At 34.6% G+C, this 22,165-nt stretch overlaps 1 protein-coding gene and 1 long non-coding RNA gene across 2 annotated transcripts; one reads left to right on the top strand and one right to left on the bottom strand.

Annotated features, from left to right (window-relative positions):
* Window positions 1-1,315: 1,315 nt before the first annotated feature.
* On the bottom strand, window positions 1,316-2,179 carry LOC149500450 (uncharacterized). The gene is made up of 2 exons (XR_016324857.1): window positions 2,050-2,179; window positions 1,316-1,833 (listed from the first exon to the last, which is right to left on the bottom strand). It is a non-coding gene; the product is annotated as an uncharacterized LOC149500450 (long non-coding RNA).
* On the top strand, window positions 2,169-22,023 carry LOC114252947 (alpha-tocopherol transfer protein-like). The gene is made up of 7 exons (XM_089736222.1): window positions 2,169-2,309; window positions 10,164-10,264; window positions 12,390-12,549; window positions 14,374-14,623; window positions 17,051-17,161; window positions 18,175-18,311; window positions 19,250-22,023. Exons 2-7 carry the CDS (start codon window positions 10,177-10,179, stop codon window positions 19,353-19,355), a joined length of 852 nt encoding a protein of 283 aa, XP_089592348.1. The 5' UTR covers window positions 2,169-2,309; window positions 10,164-10,176; the 3' UTR covers window positions 19,356-22,023.
* Window positions 22,024-22,165: the final 142 nt, after the last annotated feature.

The raw sequence follows: 22,165 nt of genomic DNA, 5'->3' as shown, positions 1-22,165 counted from the left end.
GTGGTCGTGGCGCCGACGACCGCCAGACCGGCGTCCCGAGGGGGAGGGTGATGGGAGAGATGTGCTCCGCACTAAACGCTTCACTTTCCCCCCTTTGCCTTGTCATGAGTTCTGTCTCATGCGAGGTTTGGACGTTGGTTGTTGAGCGACAGGAGGTTTTAGTCAGTTCGACTCTGACATACCCCGCCCAGTATCCCCAGAAAAGGGCGGAAGTCCGGCGATTTCCTCCTGACAAAAAAAAAAAAAAAAAAACTTTTTCTAAATTAAATACACCGTTGGATTCTAGCTTGGCTGGTTGAAAATACATTCCTGACAAATAGCATTTATTTGGCGTCCTTGTTATATTATTGAAGTAAAATGGACTATGGATTGAGAGATTTTTTTTTATTTTCTTTTATTTTTTTTATTCCTTAGATGGGTGAACGAGCTCACAGCCCACCTGGTGTTAAGTGGTTACTGGATCCCATAGACATCCACAACGTAAATGCGCCACCCACCTTGAGATACAAGTTCTAAGGTCTCAAGTATAGTTACAACGGCTGCACCCCCCTTCAAACCGAAACGCATTACTGCTTCACGGCAGAAATAGGCAGGGTAGTGGTACCCACCCGCGCGGACTCACAAGAGGTCCTACCACCAGTAATTACGCAAATTATAATTTTGCGGGTTTCATTTTATTACACGATGTTATTCCTTCACCGTGGAAGTCAATCGTGAACATTTGTTGAGTACGTATTTCATTAGAAAAATTGGTACCCGCCTGCGGGATTCGAACACCGGTGCATCGCTTCAACACGAATGCACCGGACGTCTTATCTGTTAGGCCACGACGACTTCACGACGACTTCATATTCTAAGATTTCGTTTTTTATTAATACCGGATTCCTAGAAGTTCATTTTATGTGCCTAATTCAATCATAAATTAAACAAAAATTTGATATAAAATCAATGTTTTGTTAGGTAAAGATGTATGCAAACGTACATCAATGAATTACTAATTTCGTAACTGCAATATTAAATTATTTTTCCAAAAGCTTAAAAATATAATCGTCGTTTATATTTTGAGATAAAAACACAATGCACTGTTATTGCATTTTTTAACATTTCCATTCATATTATATACGTATCTCCACTCATATCTGCGCTTATCTGATATAAAATAATATACCTATCGACCCAAGACTAATTTCCAAGCGCTGAAAGAATGCGTATAATGACGGTTGATGTTTCTATGAAATGGCGTTGAGTTGGCGTTGAGTTGAAACGTAAAACGTTTCAAATAACGCCAAAAACTTATCAATAAATCAAAATAATATTCTGCTGAATTTAATGACCATTTAATCAACACTTAGATAATCTATCATCTTCATCCAGCATCAATGTTCTTCTTTTTTTGGTTTTCTCTACCTAATCTCTGGTAGCCGAAAGGGCTATTCCAGCTACGCTCAGACGGGTAGGTAAGCTCACAAGGTCAACCTGAGAGAATTATTAACAACTACTAGCCCTAGCAACAGCAGTGCTTCATTGAAGCTACCACCGGATCGGAAACGCGACCCACTGAGAATATCCGGCCAGAAACTCAGTGGGCTGTGTCTGTGGGTTAATTTACTCGCCGAGCCCTTCGTCGCAAGCGACGGGTTCGACGAGAACGATGACCAGTGCTTGAGATACCTAAAAGCACCGTTAGTGGATCGGGAGGATCCGAAATGACGTGTTTTGGGCGACGTCGACAGTTTACCATTCGGTCCACAGGATCGGGAATGTAGTTACCGGCGGCCACGATGAGAGGGCTCTCGTGATGTGCCGCTTTTTCGAAATGGACTTTCCTTGAACCTGCAAAATAAGGCAAAAATTGAATCGTTGTAAAAAGAAAATCTACGTGCGCGCTGTGTACAATATGGCATCTACCGAGATTCACTGGTGTTAATTTACTGATGGATAACTTTATTTTAAGGTAATTTAAATTACGCGTTTTGCTCATAAATCCATATTGACGACGATCCATACGACTTTCAAGATAGATAGATAATGCACAACATAAAATATAACCTTTATATCACAATTAGGACAGTATCTTTATGCTTTTGATCCGATAATCAAGACCTTTCGCGCCGTGCATCGCGAGTACACTCGAACCAAGCTGTGTTCATTTGGATTTTCAACTATTCAGTCAGCCAGACAGTAACGAAGTGCGCACCGTTCAGTTCTGACGTGTTTTATCAGTAATTCAATACATTCTCCGTGACAATTGGCTCCTTTGAAACTGCTCGTAGTTGCGGGTTATTTTCTAAGATAAATGCCGTGTATGCGTGAGTATTACAGTTATTAATGAATACTAATAATAGGTGGTGTCCTATGTTCGCTTCTGTTATATCGTAGAGTAAGCCATTTAAGCTATATTTGTGACTGTTTGTATTGTTCAGAATTTTAGTAAACACATTAGTTGTGTTCGCTTTTTTATTCCATGTGACTTTGGAACGTATTAAAAATTACAACAATTCTGATGATAATTATAATGTTCATTTGCTGTACATTTTTTTAAAACTTTGTCTATGGTCGGTCATAAATTTAATGTTAACTCTATTTTTTTAAGAGGTTCGTGTCTATATTTTTCTGTATTAAAATTTATTAATTGAATCCAATTTGACAACTGGTTATTCGTGAATCTATTTCGAGAGAATAAATACAATACGCTTGCAAATTTTAAATTATGGATCCCAGTTTATGACCGGTTCATTGGCGACCTTTTTTCCCCGACTACCCCAGACAGAGGGTGATGTTTTTGAACCTACATAGGTGTATGTATGGGTGTCTGTATTTGCTAGCTCGCTCTGTGACGTTGACTAGAACGACTAGATTGATAAAAGGGAGATACCTATGATGTGTAATAGTGACAGTAACGTCACTGGCATAATGGAAGCATTCAATTTAATTTTAATTCACTTCTAATTGTCTCATCAATCATGAAACTTTGTAATTATGTATATGTCTAATAACAATACAACATTTTGGTACAACCGTACTGGTATTGGCAACGTAATGACGAATTCATTGAGTTTAGGATAAAAATTAAATATTAATGAGCACCACTAGGTATTCTCAAAGCGTGTTGTTTAAAAATTATTTTATTTTTACTGTTTCGCTTTTTCATTCCTATAATCTATAATTAATGTAATTTCGAACTCATATTGAATGTCCCGTGTAATACACAAAAATGCATTTATCGTTAATGTAGGTACCTACTTATTACGTGCATCCAGCATCCGGCATCTGTGCTATGACGTCAGTGATTTTATGAGCTGACGGGAATCTGGATGGCACAGGGACGTGAAAATCTCGTGCAAGATCGACATCACAGAATAATTATCTTCGATTATATTTCTTCTAGAATAATGAGATAATACTGTCTTTAAAATTACTACCTATCAAACAACAAAAACTGTAACAGCAACGCTCAAGATAGCAATAAGCAAGTACAATAATACAATTAACATAATATTGTTTTAAACCTTCGCGGCTATCTACAATATAAACATTATTATATATCGAGCTCTTAAGTTGATTTTTATATTTGATGAACACCTGGTGTTAAGTGGAAACCGGAGCTCGTAGATATTACAGCGTGAATACCACCGCTCCTCGTGAAAGTTTGGCTTAATTATATTGGAATAAATTGTTATTTTACTCGTCCGATAAAAACGCATAGCTGCTCAGCGGCCGAAATAGGGTTGCTGCAACTGTCATAGATTAATCTGAAAAAAACCATAATTGCGCTGACGAAATTTTCAAGAAGTTTCCATATTTAAAAAAATCCGAACGAGCAATTACAACCGGTCGGTGGAACATCATGCCTATATATGGTTTTTCCCAAATCGTTGACCGCGTGATTTGGTCACGCGTATAACTCACGTGGGTTCACAGAGTCCAACCAGTTACTTATCCTAGCATATAAATAAATATTGCCCATTTGATTTTACGATGTCATAGAAAACGTCATGATACTGATAATACTGATTATTTATAAAAATAATTGAAATAGATGTAACAATAATTAAAAAACGCATTTAGATTAGAGATCCGATATGACATTCTGTAATGGGATTGAATGACATGGCGGCACGATGATAACAATTCTGCTATCTTGTTTCTTGCTAAAGTTAAATTTAACGTTAAAGTTAATTTTCATTGAAATAGCCGCAAGTCTATCCATGACATCGCATCACTGTTTTTATACACAAGGCAGCGGGGGGACACCAATTCTTGCGATATCATTGCACTTCACCCTGCCTATTTCTGCCGTGAAGCAGTAATGCGTTTCGGTTTGAAGGGTAGGACAGCCGCTGTAACTAGAACTTATATCTCTAGGTGGGTGAAGCATTTGCGTCGTAGATGTCTATGAGCTCCAGTAATCACTTAACACCAGGTGGGCTGTGAGCTCGTCCATTCCATCTAAGCAATAAAAAAAAAGCACAAGCGCTATAACAAAACTCAGCATACATAGCAGTGAGTGATTAATTAACAATCTCTCTCTCCTTGCATAACGCCGTCCCCTATTCGAAGATTCTTTGGGCATGTATCACGAAGTATTTATGGTGGTAGTAAAGCAAAGTATAGGCTGTAGGCTGCGCGTTAGATCTCCCGTAAGGTGGACTGACCAAGGTAAAGCTGGAAGGAATTGTCCTCTATAAGTAAAGCGTAGGCGAAGAGGGGAGTTGTTCCGGGTAATGAAAATCGCCACTCAGCACGTGACAGTCACTCTATTAAGTGTCGCGATATTGACAAAAAGACCTTTTTTTTCTTGACAATAATAATAAGCAAGACTTAATAGAATCTTGGACAAAATCAAAAGGATTTTTTATTCAAGTGAGCCCTTACAGACGTTTTCAAATAGTCATCACTTTATAAACTACTTCCAAATGCTCTATGTGTAGGACAGCTGCATAATTGGTAGCAGGTTTTATAACTAACTGAAAATATTTAGTTGTAATTATTAACTCCATCAAAACATTTTCCTGAGGTTCCAAGAATTCCAAGAATTTTGTCAAATTGTTTTTGTTTGAAACCAGTTAAGTAAATATGTATTATAAAGATATAATAACTGTGTGAATTAAAAATATAATAAATGTGTGAAAATGTAAGAATGGTTTATATTAGCAGTTCAGTTATATCTACCAGCGCGTCAAACGCAATTTAAAAAACATTCCATACGTCGTGAAGAAGGAAGATTAAGCATTTACCTTTCATAGCGCATCGAGCTTCTTCTATATAAATACTCCGGATTTAACATATTATGTTAAGCTGTGTGATCGAGGAACACATCGCCAAAAATATTGTTGTTGTTATATTTATAGACTATCCTATTCGTTTAAGATGCGAGAATTGAAAAAGCCTGTTTTTAACGAATGAAGTATCGTTATACAAAATATTAATGTCTGTTTACAGTTTTTATGGCATATGTAGTGTCTGGTAGTGTCGAACAATCACAGAATATGTGAAACAAATCGAGTTTTATTTATGTCATTGTCATATTTTATTTCAGAATAATGTTTGAAAATATGACTTTCCGGTCACAGGATTGTTTTAATAACAAGAACGGAAAATTACTTCTCTTTGACTTCTATTATGAATTTACAAAATAATCACATTCATAGGTTTTTTATAATTTGATTTGTGGAAGTTTTAAATAATGAAACAGACAACAGGCAACTAATAAACGTCAAGAACGTTAAAAGGATCTTACATAATTAATTTGAAATTTGAAGTTAAAAATAAAAAGATGCCTTTAAGTGCGTCCGTTTTGTAACTGTAATAGCATACAATAGTTAGTATTAGGATAATTTTAGTACTATTAAATTAGTAGAAAATTAAGCTATAATATTAATATTTTAGTCATTGGAGTTTAGAATTAATCTAGCTAGAATTCTAGAATGTTAGAATTAATAGCATGGCATTCGTGTCCTGTGCGTTTTCATAGAATAATCTAGATTCGAAAACCCTCTGGAACATTCTCAATGATTCTAAATTAAATGACAGTTTTATATAATCTGTGAAGGATAGACTAATTTTATTTCTGGTACCTATCTATCTTGTAGTTTTCTATCGGTAACCGCGACGTATTGCACTGTGGGAGGCCCGATGAAACTGCGGAAATTACCAAACGCAGTCTGGATGGGTAGTTGCGGCTGCATGTCGTGATTGCTTTCTCAACTCAATTTGAACAGTTCTCGATTAAACCTCTTATTATTCTAGCCACGCTGTTTATACCTAATCTTTTAAATTGTAGAATAACCCAAAAGTAAGTAATTCTAAAGACCGAGAGATTCGTCAAACGTGGCGAGTTAGGTTTTTTTTTTATTGCTTAGACAGGTTAATGAGCTCAAAGCCCATCTGATGTTAGGTGGTTACGAAGCCCATAGACATCACAACGTAAATGCCGCCATCCATCTCGAGACTTGAGGTCTGTGTCTCAATTATACACTGATTTCCGATAATTTTAGCGTGTTTCATTTTTATTACACGATGCTATTTTACCATTGTAGAAATCATTCGTGAACATGAGCTAAGTAAATATCATTTAAAAAATATAGTAGATTTTTGAGAAATAAAATTTTAAAATTTATTTTGTAATCTTCTACGATGCTTCGTACTGTTACTCAATAAATTACAATTCAGTTCCAGCTCGTTACTCTCACCGTAAGGGTGCCAAAATTGTCCAATCGAATTTCTTTGTATAATGTTTTGAAATACGAAATAAATCAATTTGTATTCTCTTTCGATTCCTATGAATAGTTAAATCATATTATTTTTAAAAAGATTTTTTTATAATTCAGTATAATAGTACGATTATCATGTTCGCTTCGATCCACAAAACTGTTGTATTGATTGTTTAGTAATTGGACCGTCATCCAAAATAATCACTCTCTCTAATTATTCGTATTCGTTGTCACTAAGAAATAACATGAAATAGGCATGACCTTTAATATCCTTTAAGTATTATAAACGAACAGACACGTCAGTAGTTATATTATTTATTTAAATAACATTTTATCGATTCTCGCAAGTTTATATTCGAAAACTCTTCTTTTGTAAATCAACCTAAGCTATAATAATCTCGAATGTTTTATCACTGATAATTTCAATAGTTACCACACAATGTGCCGTGCCTATGAAATAATTTTAGCTGTTGTGTTTGTATTGCATTGAACATAACAAAAAAAAAACTTTGTAACGAAAATCAATCAATAATTATTTATTTTGATTGACTAAATATGTACATGAAGTTTAATTACGTACGTTATCAATATTAAAGTTACAAAATTAAGCGTACGCTTCAGCTCTAGTTACGCACCACCTTAAATAAATGAATACTAGTTTTAAACATTTAATAGGTATAATAGAGAGAAACGTGTTATCAAACAATCGACGTTCTGAAAATCACATCAGTGCTCTTAAATATTATGTGTACTATCTATGATCAGTGCCGCGTGTACTCGCCATATCAAAATACCAACTCGGCGTATCATACGCACTCAGAATAAATTTATCGATAGGAATTAACTTCGCGTTTGCTTAATTCCGTTTGCTATTGAATTGACATAGAAATTTAAATTTTCTTTGTTTTTGTTAATAAAATACGTGTTAATGAACTATATGGAAGCTATGTTTAAACCACTGGAAGCTGTTCATTTTGTGCTGCATAAAAGGGATATTTAAGATATGAAATTAAAAATAGTTAACACAATGACTGGGCATTCTATAAGTTGCTTAGATATTCTATAGAATCATTTTTTTTTCCTTACCCTGCTAGCCTAACCTATTCGCTGGTAGCCTAAGAGGCTATTCCTTAGCCCACTGAGTTTCTCGCCGGATCTTCTCAGTGGGTCGCCGATTTCGATACGGTGGCTGCCTCTGCGAAGCACTGCTCTTGCTAAAGCTAGTGTTAGCAAATTCTTTCAGGTTGAACCCGTGAGCTCACCTACGCGTCCGAGTGTAGCTGGAATAGCCTCTTATGTTACCAGTGAATAAGGTAGAGGGGAAAAAAAAAGAAGAACCCAGTGGGCTTCCGTTCAGACGTTTGATAGATTCTAATCGATACTTATAGCTAAAATTTAAAGTGTCTCTCTGTAATTTAATATAAACATGACTTTTTAACGTCATTCTCAGCGACTTCAAGACTTCCGATTAACTTGAATATTTGCACGCGCATAGATTGATACGATACAATAACTTTTTTATCGATTCGCTTTAAAGAGGATAAAAATACAGATTAAATTAATTTTTCGTCCGGTTTGCAGTTTCAGCGTGATTTTTTGTAAATTTAACTTGCGAATTGTATCTAAATTTAACGCATATTTTTGCTACGGAAAAGATATGGTCAAATCATGAATTCTATTAATTTAATTATTACTAGTGGTCCCCGCAGTAGCCGAAATTCGACTATAATTAATTGAGATTTAAACTTTTAAACATTATTATGGTTCTATTGTCAAGCACTATAATAACACAGATTTCGCCAAAACTACACTATAAATAAATAATATTAAAGACAAACAATATTAATCTATTCTCAATTTGACCACAGACTTTAAAAGAATAACAAAAGTTTTACAATTGACAATACACAAAGGCTATATTTATACGTATGTGTTGTGTCAAATACATGATAGTGTGTGTAATGTTTTCTTTATTGATTTAATGTATTTTTAATGTACAATTTAAAAAAAATATGCGAGCTCTGCACTTCTTCTCTATATTCTCTATAAGTGTGGGAAATTTCATACTCCTCCGTCAGCGCAATTTTCGTAAAAAGGGATACAAAGTTTTTGCTTCACGTATTAATATATAGATAAATAAAATCTGAAAGTAAACAAGAATAAAGTTTTACTTGCATATATTTCTATGCTGTTTTAAAGCATTATTAAAGATTCAGAATTTGATTTTAATTATAAAATGAATACGTTTTTTTTTACCAATTACCATTACTTGTGAATATTATTAATTTTCCTCATTCATTTTATATTATGTGCCACGAAAACTCCTACATAATTCTTATTATTATTAGTCTGACCACCGATAATTGTTCGGTAATAACAAAACCGAGCCATTAATTATTAGAACGAACGTGAATTTCTAGAACATACTCATTAACGTACTACGTTTCAAATTGTCGTGGTAACTTGTCATTTCAATACACGATTGCAACTTACGCGCGTTGCAAGGAAACATATTTCAAAACATCCGTGTTTTTTGTCTATAACTTCAACGAATATTGTTATTAGTCAAGGCCGTTGTCAACCGTTGATGTTCTGTAAATATGTATGTATGTAAAGGAAATTAAATATTTCGAAATAATTCGATTATTACAGCTTTGGAAACATGTGGTAGGTTGGTAAAAGAATTTTCAAAGAAATATCCGATTCGTGAGAACATTATAAATATTTAAGGGTTCCTTCCGTACTGTCATTTAGTTACGTAACTCTAAAAACATAATGCGTAAATTTTTTATGTTTTGACAGTAGGATATTTAAGTTATATCGTAATCGATCATTCAAATTTCTATATTCGGAGAAAGCTTCGGTTGTTACTTACAAAATACAATATAATTGTTGAAACAACGAGATTTTAACGCTTTCAAAAACATTAATGTTTCGTGTGCCTTGTGCGCGTGGATGTATGTACAAATATATACTCCTAACATGTATCAACAGTACAAAAGCCCACTGAGTTTCTCGCGGGATCTTCTCAGTGGGTTGCGTTTTCAATACAGTGGTAGATTCTGCGAAGCACTGTTCTTGCTAGGGCTAGTGTTCGGAACGTCCTCTGGTTAGAGCCCCGTGAGCTCACTTACGCGCTCGGTTACGCCGGCATAGCCTCTCAAGGCTACCTACCAGCTTAAAGAGTAAAAAAAAACAGTACAAAATATTGACTGCGCAATAAATAGAATTGTCTGCGTTTTTTTTAGCTTTTGCGCTGTGTCTCTTTGTATATTTTGATTACTTCGATACGATTTGACTGTGACAGAACTTTAATTGGCAGTTTGGGATTTAAAAAAAAAACATATACACGGAAATATTTCAATTTTGTGCCGAGAATAACGTGCCTGGTGAAACTCTTGTTTTTAATATAGCTGTCAAATTTTATACCGACTACGTGATTCTTTTCAGATATCTAAACAAAATGGATAAAGTATCCGATGATGTGAAACAACAAGTAGATCAACTAAAGGAATGGGCGAACCGGCAACCGAATTTGCCCAAGGATATGGGTAAGTTTGTTCTACTAACATTATACGTTTTCTAGTGTAGCCTCTAGTGTATTTCGAAGGATAGTCTCAAGGTAACAAAAGGTAAGTAGTCAAAAGGTAACATTTTATAAGTATTTTTCCATCAAATTAGAAGATTTGTTGCGGGCGTTATCTGGCTGATGTTGTCGGGCCGTGGTGACTGTAGAAAGCGTTTATAAGCCCATAAATATCTATATATTAATACGTGAAGCAAAAACTTTGTATCCCTTTTTACGAAATTTGCGAGGACGGAGGAGTATAAAATTTTCCACACTTATAGAGAATATAGAGAAGAAGTGCACAATGCACAATTTTATTAAAATAAAGCATAAAAGATACATTAAATCTATAAAGAAAACATTACACACACTACATAACATGTATTTGACGCACACACGCATGCATATTTATGTCAATCTTTTGTTCTTGACGTCTGTTGTCAAATTGAGAATAGAATATGTTTTGTCTTTGTTAATATTTTTCATAGTGTGGTCTTGGCGAAATTTGTGATTATAGAAGTATAAAATACAACCATAATAGTGTACAAACTTACAATTCCAATTAATTATAGTCGAATTTCGACTATTGCGGGACCTCTAGTAAATATAATATATGTTATCTTCAATCGCCTGAGCATTGAAACCTCGTCGACGCGTGTGTGTCTCATAGAACTGGTTTTCGATTGGTTCTAGTTTAAAAAAAGTCGTACATTTAGAGACAGAGCCGGTTTATTTATTGTGACTTCTAATGGCCCAGGTTTGATAACTAGATACAACTTTAAATTTTGAAATGGGATTTTCAAGAGTTAATACAATGTACGTATTATATACAAATGTGTACACATTTAATGGGCATACAGCGTACTTCGTCACAAGACACCTTCTGTAAGCTGATGACTATTATCTGAGTTTCTTCTTAAAATCGAATTAACAACTTATTTTAGTAGAACAAAAATAAATGTGGATTTAAATTGACATAAATTTTTAAATTTTAATAGCTTGCTTCGAAATTTGTTTACGTTTATTTCAAGCTTCGGTAAGAAAAATAATTGTTTTAGCTGTATATTAACTAATGGAATTTCGTGGCATAAAGTATTCCTATCAATCGTAAAATCACAAATTTATTAAGACTAGAGGTCCCGCAGTAGTCGAAATTCGACTATAATTAATTGGAATTGTAAATTAGGTACACTATTATGATTGTGTTTTATATTTAAAAAAAAATATATTAATAAAGACAAACAATATTTAATCTATTCTCAATTTGACAACAGACGCCAAGAACAAAAGTTTGACAATAAATAGTATGCATGCGTGTGTGCGTCAAATACATGGTATGTAGTGTGTGTAATGTTTTCTTTATTGATTTAATGTATCTATTATGCATTATTTTAAAAAAATATTAGCATTGTGCACTTCTTCTCTATATTCTCTATAAGTGTGGAAAATTTCATACTCCTCCGTCCGCGCGTTTTTGCTTCATGTATATTTAGATACCTTACTTAGTTGCAAGCTACAAAGTTGAATTTCGATTTTAATTATAAGGCACTTTTAACGTTATTGTTTTAGGTTCGTTAAATATTGATGACGTTTCATTTAGAATATTTCGAAAGTCATTAATAGGCGTGAATTTTTATATCCTTTAAGTATTACTTGTACAAACGAATAGACACGTCAGTAGTTATATTAATCACTAGATGATGACCGGTTTTTTTATTTGATAACGCCATCTTTTTGTGTCTTTAAAGCAGTTAGTTGCCCTCAATTAAGAAAAATAGTATTATTATTCACCAATAAATGTCGGGAAGAGTTGATTATTGAAAACACGAATAAAACAACGTTTCCTGAAAATAAATCGTAGCTAGATCGATTTATCGCCCCCGAAATCCCCGGTATGCTAAATTTTATGAAAATCGTTGGAGCCGTTTCCGATATTCAAATTATATATAAAATATATTATAAAAATCCTCAAAATATAATAACGTTAATTGGGATAATGGGAACGAGTAGATTGTAAATTTAAATATAAAATAAATTTCATTACACATCACAATGAAACATGCAGATGTTTGTTCAGTATGAATTATAATTGTTATTTCTGATTACAGAAGACGCAATTCTTTTACAATTCCTACACAGCTGTTATTACGACTTGGACAAGTCGAAGGTCACGTTGGAGTTGTTCTGCAGCATACGTTCGTCGTCACCTGAATTGTTCACCAACAGAGATCCTTCGTCGCCGCCAATGAAGAAGGCTTTGCAAATTCTGTAAGTGTATATAGAAGACGCGTAGGAAAGTGATTATTACAATGCATTGTAATTTCCACCTTATGTCTGAGACTTAAGATCAATGACACCTGGTTCCCGCTAAGCACCAGACAGGTCACGATCACGCCTACCCATCTAAGCCTAAAAAACTTATATTAGTCCGTAACGCTATTGACAATTTAGGAGACAAGTGATGGATGATGGGTGAAAGACCTGCATGTTCATTTATTTTCAACCACGGCTTGGTTAATCTCTTGTTAATTAACAAAACAATTGAAATGGGAATACCTTTATATTTTTATTATTGCTTAGACGAGTGGCTCATCTGGTGTGAAGTAGTTACCAGTATGCTTTGTATGGATTTGGAACAGCGCCCCTAGTGGAACACGTAAGAACCTTGTCCAACTCCATACAAATTTGAGTTAACTTTCACGCGATCGAGAAGTTAAAAATTCCCACTAAGTACACCGAACCCATAGAAATCAACATTGTGAATGCTGCCCTGCATTTTGAGACATAAATTCTAAGTATCAGTTTTATAACACTACTGCTAGACCATCCTTCAAACTGAAACGTATTACTTCTTGACGACAGGTATAGACAGGTTGGTGGTACTGTGGTACCTACCCGTGCGGGCTCACAAGAGACCCTACCATCATTTAATACGATTTTTTTTGCGGGTTACATTTTTATTATACAATATTATTGCTTCACTGTGGAAGTCATTCGTGAAAATTGGTAATGGACGTATTTCATTACAAAAATTTCTATATTATCTACCTGCGGGATTTGAACATCGGCACAGACGTGTCGCTCGATACGAATGCACCGGACGTCTTATTCTAAAGCCCGTTCTAATTCCAATCCGTTTGAATGAGAATAAAATCAATAAATAGCAAATGTATCATTATTACTAACCAGGCAAAGGTCAGAGAATCCCCTGACAAGCTGCGAAGGTCGAGGTTCTGGACAAAACTGGATCGAGGCGAATCTGTTCGACAATGTCGAGTGTGTAACAAAAGGCAAAGGTCGTAGCGACCTTAGTCCCAAAGTTAATTAATCGAGGTCTAACCGAAAAAACTGTGTGCATTCATCTATTTAAACAATTTTTTATAAACATAATGGAAAATGATTATTTTTATTTAGTTTTGCACTGTTTGTATTGTATTTTCTTTGTATCATATACGACTGGTAAATATTCGTCGCAAGACCGAACTTTGAGGTATTGTTAGTCATTTCTGCGCGCAAAGAGCTGTTCATTATATTATGTTTTTATAATTATTTAAAAGTTGTATAGTATATAGTCGTATAATTTTTTAATACAATAAAGCTTACGAGATTAAACAGTAAGGGGAGTTTTAATTAAACTTGAATAATTCGTATCGTGGGTAAGCATTGTGCATCGAGTGGTCCACATTTTAGATTCGACACGACCTTCAGTAATGAAGAGACCGACCCAGAAGAAGAATTCGTATAGTGCTACCAGATATTGTCAAAGTTATCAAAATACCTAGGCATTTTTTCTCATACTACTTAACTAATTATATAATTTTTTCTTAACTTATATGTATATATCAGAGACAGATCAAACTGGCTTGTTATTATCAGTTCATGATTTGAATTAATAAAGCAATTTAGTTTATTAGATTCAATGCACAAATTTAATATACAGCACAATGCATTTCAAAGCCAACAAGGCTTTGCGATAATCTCAAAGTACCTACGTCAAAGTACCACTCAGTCACATTATTGTGTCATTGACCTCTAGTCGCGTCGGCCATGAGATAAAAGAAGAATAGTTTTGATGCTTCATTATTTTCTTAGAAACCTCGCCCACTACGAAATACCGGGAAGAAGATTCGTATGGATATGGCAATTAAATGACCCGTCTTTGGAAAATTACGACTACGTACAAGATGCCAAGGTTTTCATGTTAACTACAGATTCTTGGTTGCTGAGCGATAAGAAGCTTGAGGAAGACGATATGGTTATAATGGACGTTAAAGATATTTCATTGAAATTTATCACGAAATTCAACGTGTCCGTTGCAAAGAAACTATCGAAATATCAGGAGGTGAGCCTCACTTTTTCAAATAAAATTTTAATATTACTATTACTAACTTACTAACTTTTACTATTACTATTACTACAAATTAATATCACTATAAATTTACTACTAGATGAATAATATTAAATTTCTTTTATTAAATAATTTTAATGAACTCACTTTTTTAAATCATGTAATAAAAACAATAGTAATTTTTGGTTCATAATTTGATAAATATTTATAATCAACAACAGAACGAAATTGAAATTAATTATGCAAACTATTATTAAAATAAAATTACATTTTACAATAAAGTAAATTTAAATTAAACTATTATTATGTTTCGTGCTTGACTACAAATTAGTTGCGGTTGAGAAAACCCTGCAGAAATAACCGAGTAATCTAGATTATTAACGCATTCCCGATCCTGCGGAAATAATGGAAAGCAGTCGACGTCGCCCCAAACACGTCATTTCGGATCCTCTCGATCCACTAACGGTGCTTTTAGGTACCTCAAGCACCGGTCACCGTTCTCGTCGAACCCGTCGCTTGCGACGAAGGGCTCGTTGAGTAAATTAACCCTCAGACACAGCCCACTGAGTTTCTGGCCGGATATTCTCAGTGGGTCCCGTTTCCGATCCGGTGGTAGATTCTGCGAAGCGCGGCTCTTGCTAGGGTTCGTGTTAGCAACGTCGTCAGGTTTGAGCCCCGCGAACTCACCTCCTAGTTAAGGTTACGCTGAAATAGCCTCTCAAGGCTATCAACTTAGGTAGGAAAAAAAAATATTAACCCATAATACGCAATAATTAAAATACGCTATTATGGTCATAAAATCTGTATACTGATTTGTTTGTTAATTCTAGCCTTTATGCTATTAAGTATGGCCCACCTAAGGGGTCGCTGTCACTAGCGAACGTCTGCAATGCTATAGCTAAGTGAAACCCTGGTGTCAAGTTTTTACTGATGGTAGGACCTCGCGTGAGTCCGCACGGGTAGGTACCACCACCCCGCCTATTTCTGCCGTGAAGCAGTAATACTGAGACCTTAGAATTCATATCTCAAGGTGGGTGGTGGCATTTACGTTGTAGATGTCTATGGGCTTCAGTAACCACATAACACCGGGTGGGCTGTGAGCTCATCTGCCTACAAGGGCAATAAAAAATAATTAAAAAAAAGAGACCTAGACGATTGTCATTTTAAGAAAAAGCTAAAAGATAATCTTATTAGTGAAAATTATTATCACATAAATGATTTTCTTAGGGACGACATTCAAAATAAATGGATTTTTTATTTATTTGTTGAATTATGGATGAATGAAAGGTAAATTATATATTATCATATTATCTTGCACTGCACTAAAATTCGCATGTTATTTAGTGACAAAGCATACACGCACGCTGCTTTTAACTTATGTAATAACTCATTTTGACTATGCTTGGCGAATAAATGATTTCTTTTTTTCTTTAATATAGTATTATCGACCAGAAGTGAGGTAGTTAACAAAAATAAATAAATAACACAGAACTGGCCTAATTATATTTCACTGAATTAACAAAACTTCTAACAAAATGATTTCAATTTACTATTAACGAAAACTGTTTTTTTTTAAATCTTTATTTAAGGAGATTATTCACTTAGTGAATATGCCACTCCATTGTGCAACAAAAGATAGTAACAAAAAATTATATAAAAAAATAAAGAAAACTGTTATCGTCTCTGAAGGCCCACCAACACTATTTTATAAAGTGACTTAGCCATTTCGGATTCCGGAAAGGCTAATACGCAGTTTACACCTCCAACTTGTCGAAAATCTGTATGTTTTGCAAAGAATTGTTGTCTCAAATCATCATTCCGCGCACACTCCATCATAATGTGAAAAGCGTCTTCCACTACATCACAAACCGAACATTTGGGATCAGGAGTCTTCCCCATTAAATGAGCAAATTTATTGAGTGGGATGTGCCCGGAACGAAGTCTGAAAACAGTCACTAGGGTGGTTCTATTAAGGTTACAAGAATCAAACCATGGCGTTTTCCATGGTAGACTTTGAATTGTTTTGTACCAAACTGTTAAAATTACACAAGTCCCAAACATGTTTCAACAAGAACCGCACACACGAACGCCACGCACAAAAAAGAGACAAAGGCTTTTTTTTTTTTTTTTAACCTATGCTGATAGCCTTGAGAGGATATTTCAGCTTGCCCTAGCTTGTGTAGGTGAGCTCACGGGGCTCAAACCGGAGAATTGCTAACACCGCCCTAGCAAGAGCAGTGCTTCGCAGAATCTGCCACCGGGTCGGAAGCGCGACCCACTGAGAAGATCCGGCGAGAAACTCAGTGGGCTGTGTCGGCAAAGGCGCGGCGAGGGATCGTTTTTATAGTTTTAGCGCTGGCTCTCGGTCGGGGTTTGCCTGGACTCGGTAACAATAGAATATCTATTTTTTATTTATTTCAGGACGCAATGCCGATACGTCTGAAGCAGATTCACATTGTGAACGCCCCTCCGTTTGTAGACAAATTGTACGCGTTGTTGAAGCCTTTCATGAAGCAAGAAATTACGAATATGGTCAGTGAATCTGATAATCAATAAGTATCTATAGATATATATATATATCTAGCCAATAACTTTTGAGGCTGCATAATGACTAACCGCTATCATTTTATATGTACCGCTTCAGTTGAGAAAAAAAATATTGGAGTACACAATATCACAGATACTAATAAAAAGGTAAGTAGGTGGGCAGCTGAGGCACCTCCTTTTGCCTTTTTTTATTTATCTGTAATATTATAAATCTGTTTGAAAGACACTACAGTTGGATTAATACAAAATATGTATATGCATATAAAAATTATTGCATACATACATCTTCGGTTTTCGTAGAAATAATCAAAATTAAAATTAATAGCAAATTATTATTAAATATTGCGTTTTTTATCAATATTATATTATTTCCCACGTTCGGGATACTATGCAGTTTTACAATTACATTTCACGACCACGTAAAAAACGCGAGATTGAACCGTAGAAGTAGTTCTGAAATGTATGTATAATAATTTAAGAACTAAAAAAAACTGGTGGCCCGGAGGCCTTTCCAGTTTCACCAGTACAGGTGGACGAGCCCGGGCTCAACTAGAAAGGATGGGATGTGTAAACAGCTTTTCCGAAGCGCCTCAGAGCACCTCCGAAGACCTAACGGCTCAAGGATAGCTGCTCCATGAATACATCTACTCCCTGATCGGAACCGCGACCCGCCAAGAAGATCCGGCGAGAAATTCAGCGGGCTGATGCATGGTTTATGTTGCACGTCGAACTTTTTGTCAAGTTCGACGAGTACGGTTACCGGGGTCCCTAAGCCTGCTCCTAGTGTTAGAGCTGAAGGCGTCTAATGCAAGAGTTATTAGATCTGATGGCTCCGTAAGGACGTGTCTAGGGCATCGACGGTGACTGACTCCTGCGTGATCAGGATTCTTTCATGTTTGAGACATTCTATTTTCCCCGTTATTACTAATTCTAGTATAACATATTTAATGTCATTGATAATCTGATTATACATGCATTGATGGAAATTTATTCTTTAGATACATTTCCACACGCCGAATTCACAAACCCTTTATGATTTCGTGAAGAAAGAAGATCTGCCGTCCGACTATGGTGGTATGAGGAAAAGCATGGTGGAATTCAACAAAGATGCTATGGAACTGTTGGAGAGTAGAAGGTTAGCATATCTATATATTTAATTATATTGTTTTTATTTTTATTTTATAACTATGGTTTATTGAATCAATGTGGAATTATAATACTACAATCTAATGCGATGGTCGATATTCTCGAGTTTCTTGCCTCAGTCGAGCTCCTAAATAACCATAGAGCTGTGCCGATGCGCAACTTAACACTAAGCTTAAAGCTTACAGAAAGTTGTTGTATACAGTATACCTATTCTTAACGCGCTCGGTCGAATTGAAAAATAATTTATTGGCAGTAGGACGTCTTGTAGATCCGCACGGGTAGGTACCGCCACCCTGTCTATTTCTGCCGTGAAGCATTAATGCATTTCAGTTTGATGGGCAACCGTTGTTCTGTAAAAATGGAGACCTTAGAACTCATGTCTCATGTGAGTGGCAACATTTACGTTGTTAATGTCTATGGGCTCCGTTAACCACTTAACACCAGGTGGGCCGTGTGTCCATCCATTTAAGCAATTAAAATAAAAGTTTATTATATTGTATTCACCGCAGATAGTGGTTAGTTAGTATTTTCTAAGGTAACAGAACATATTATAACGTGCATATTCTAAATGTTGTCATATACTTTGATAATAGTTTTATAACGTTTAAATGTGTAATCATTACAAAAGCAAACGTAGAATATTTATTTTTACTACCAGATTCTTAATATTTATTTACTATCGACAGTTGATACCAAAGAAGCCAAATAAATCAATGTACAATTCGGATATAATATGTTATGATTGTTTTTTTTTATTTATTGCGCTTGTAGGCAGACGAGCATACGGTCCACCTGATGGTGAGTGGTTACCGTCGCCCATGGACTTCAGCAATCCAGGGGCAGAGCCAAGCCGCTGCCTACCGATAAGCCAAGTATACCAGATGAATTTTTGGGAAGTCCAAATAAAATATTGGTTTTTTTTTACAGGGAAATTCTCAGTGACGACAATCTGTGGAGAGTAGAGAAGAAATCGAAGAACAAAAATGAATTTTCATCTGATGTCGGATCGTTCCGAACTCTTGCCATAGATTAAGTTTTGCATAAGACTGATTTGTCGAGATCCTTAAAGATTAAAATTACAATGGTTTCTATAATTAAATCTCAACGGTAGGATAACTTCGAGAAGCTCGAAAGCACAAGACAATAATTCGAGAAAGTTTTTCGAACATTTTGAAATAAGAAATAACATTATTTAAGTAAATATTTATAACTACATCTACAAAACAAAATAAATCGCATTATTTTAAAGTTTGTTTCCAATATCATAACACTTAATATTTTCTTCGGGTTTCGTGAGTCGTAGACATAATCAAAACTACTTTTAAAGTTTAATTTCGCGTTTTTTCTTGTCATTAAAATTATACGCTACTCCTCCGTAATAACCTTACTCATCCGTAACTACGAAACTAGTATGAAAACTGTAAAGTATTTGACGCATCCGAAATAAAATAATGACAATAAAAACAGCGTTAGATTAAATCGTGAAAGCAATTCTAATTCTATCATAACACTTTTTCGTATTCACGTCCGATTTTGTATCAAGCTACCAACATAATAACACTGAGGCGCCAACGCGAGAAGCAAGCCTGCCATAATTGAAATACCCGGCTATTGACCTTAACCGTAACGCATGACCATTTCGCCGCAGTGATAGACAGGACGACAGAACTTGCCTCTACGGCTTTACTACCTTCCAGCAATCATAATAACTCATTTTTCTGGTTTAATTTTAACGACACGATGATATTTGAGCTCCGATTTCATTCAATCCGAAAACACCGTGACGACATATAAAGTGTATAATCTATGGTGACGACCGCGTGTATTTATTATCTATGGTGACGACTTTAAAATTAGCGCAAAGGAATTTTCAAGGCTATGCCGTGCTTCGAAAATTATTACCTCGATAATGTTACCACTTCAATTAATGTCTTTATGAGCTTTCATTGATATTTTGTTAAGTTATTTGGATTAAATATATTTTTTACATCTTCGTTTTTGATAATATGAATATTCACATGTAAACGCACTAATTTAATGTCTCATTATAATTAAACATATCGACGCTTGAAAGGCAAACATGACTAAGCGACAATAACTGCTTTGTACAAAAATGATAGGCAATAACCATATTCGAACATATTCGATGCGCAAAAAATATATATTTCTAGGTCTATTAAACTCATTTCAATCCTACAGCTAGATTCGTTAAAATAGATTTTTTTTCAAGTATTTCTCAGGTATCTTTTATATTTCAACTTTAAATTAGTCTACTGTAAAGTTCACGCATTGTCGCTTAGTCACGTTTGCCTTTCAAGCGTCGATATATAGGTACTCATCGAAATTATATTTTACATCTCAATTACTTGGTAGATTTATTTATGTGATTCGTTACGTTCGTTACGTTTGTGCGTTTGTTTACAGATAGAATAATTGTTTTTTTTTTTTTCGAAATTATATAGAAATATAACTATTCAACAGAACTAATGAATTCGATTAAAATCTAAATGCTATAGTATAGTTGTAGTATATCTAATAATATAGTTGCTGCATGATAAAAAAAACCTCAAAGGCTCTATCTATTCAGAACGATGCCTCCAATGAACAATCACTAACTAAAAATTTTGAAATTTTCGTTTTTCACGCAAATCGCTTCACTATTTTAAAGGTATTACAAATCATTATTGATTGGGGTTCGAAGCAAGAGTAAATCAGCTAGTTACACAAAAAAAAAACCATAAATATATCTGAAATAATAAAGATTTTATCAACTTTTTTCGTTTAAACGCTCCTCCTGTAAACCTACGAATTTGGGGGTAGCGTAGTGTTCATTGGAGGCATCGAGAATGTGTGTTAAATTACCAAGATCTTCGTAATGGAATTAAAGAAGTGACTGAACAATAATAATAATAAAAAAGAAATCATGTTACTACAAAGTCAGAAAGAACATAATTGGAACTTTTGAACGGAAGATATGGCATAATGTCAAATTTCTTCTTCATATCCTCCTCCTTATGTTAAAAATGTATTGCCAAAGTAGACGTAGTTCTCATGATTTTTTATTTTGATTTTGCACAAAAGTCCCTCTGGTCGGCTCTGTTCAGTCGATAGATATCTTAACCTTAATTATCTATTCCGTGGTTCAGTCCTATACAATTTGTTATTACGACCGGTGGAGGTTTTTTTTGTACATCAATAATCATTTTATCAACAATACAGAATCATTGTCATAAGCGCAGTATTTTTTTTAAATATTAGTGATGTTTCCTATTACGAAGATAAAGTCAAATAGATTTCATTAAAAAAAAATCATTTAAAAGGTGTGTGTTATTTGATTCGTTGTTACAAAGTTAAGTTGGCACAATTAATCACTGAATAAACTCAAGATATAATCACGTATGTATCTTAATCTAAAAAAAACACTTCAAAGTCAATAGAAACTATTAGTTAATGTGATTATAAATGTTATAAATATATGCGTGTGTATTTAGAGGTATTAACGGAACCTTCGCGGGAATTTTTGATGAAAAATGCCCATAGAAAAGAATTTTATTATTTGGTGAAAGTGAAAATACAACATTCCGTATTTATAAGTAAGACAACCTGAATAGGTAGTTATTTTTATATGTTCTCTGTTTTTTTTTGTTGTTGTTCTAAACGTAAGGTGTTGCGATTTTTATAATAAATTTTTAGATTATGTATTTTGATTTTCTTTTCTTTTGTTAAGTTGACCTAACGGACCGAGACGTGGTACTTATTTAATTTACAAAGGGATAGTTATTAATGTCTAGTTGTCTTGTCGAAAAAATTATAAAATATAAGACGAATGTTGAGAGATTTTTT

The sequence above is a fragment of the Bombyx mandarina genome, chromosome 21 (assembly GCF_030267445.1).
Source record: "Bombyx mandarina strain Sakado chromosome 21, ASM3026744v2".
Taxonomy (NCBI): Eukaryota; Metazoa; Arthropoda; class Insecta; order Lepidoptera; family Bombycidae; genus Bombyx; species Bombyx mandarina.
Note: the sequence above shows the minus strand (reverse complement) of the source record. Positions and strands in the feature narration are given on the sequence as shown.

What these genes read in the sequence shown, in the direction of transcription:
- LOC114252947 (XM_089736222.1), top strand. Translation starts at nt 10,177, where the DNA reads ATGGATAAAGTATCCGATGATGTGAAACAACAAGTAGATCAACTAAAG. An exon ending in AAGAAGGCTTTGCAAATTCT is followed by an intron (nt 12,550 to 14,373) that starts GTAAGTGTATAT and finishes TTATTTTCTTAG; the next exon opens with AAACCTCGCCCACTACGAAA. An exon ending in AGCAAGAAATTACGAATATG is followed by an intron (nt 17,162 to 18,174) that starts GTCAGTGAATCT and finishes TTTATTCTTTAG; the next exon opens with ATACATTTCCACACGCCGAA.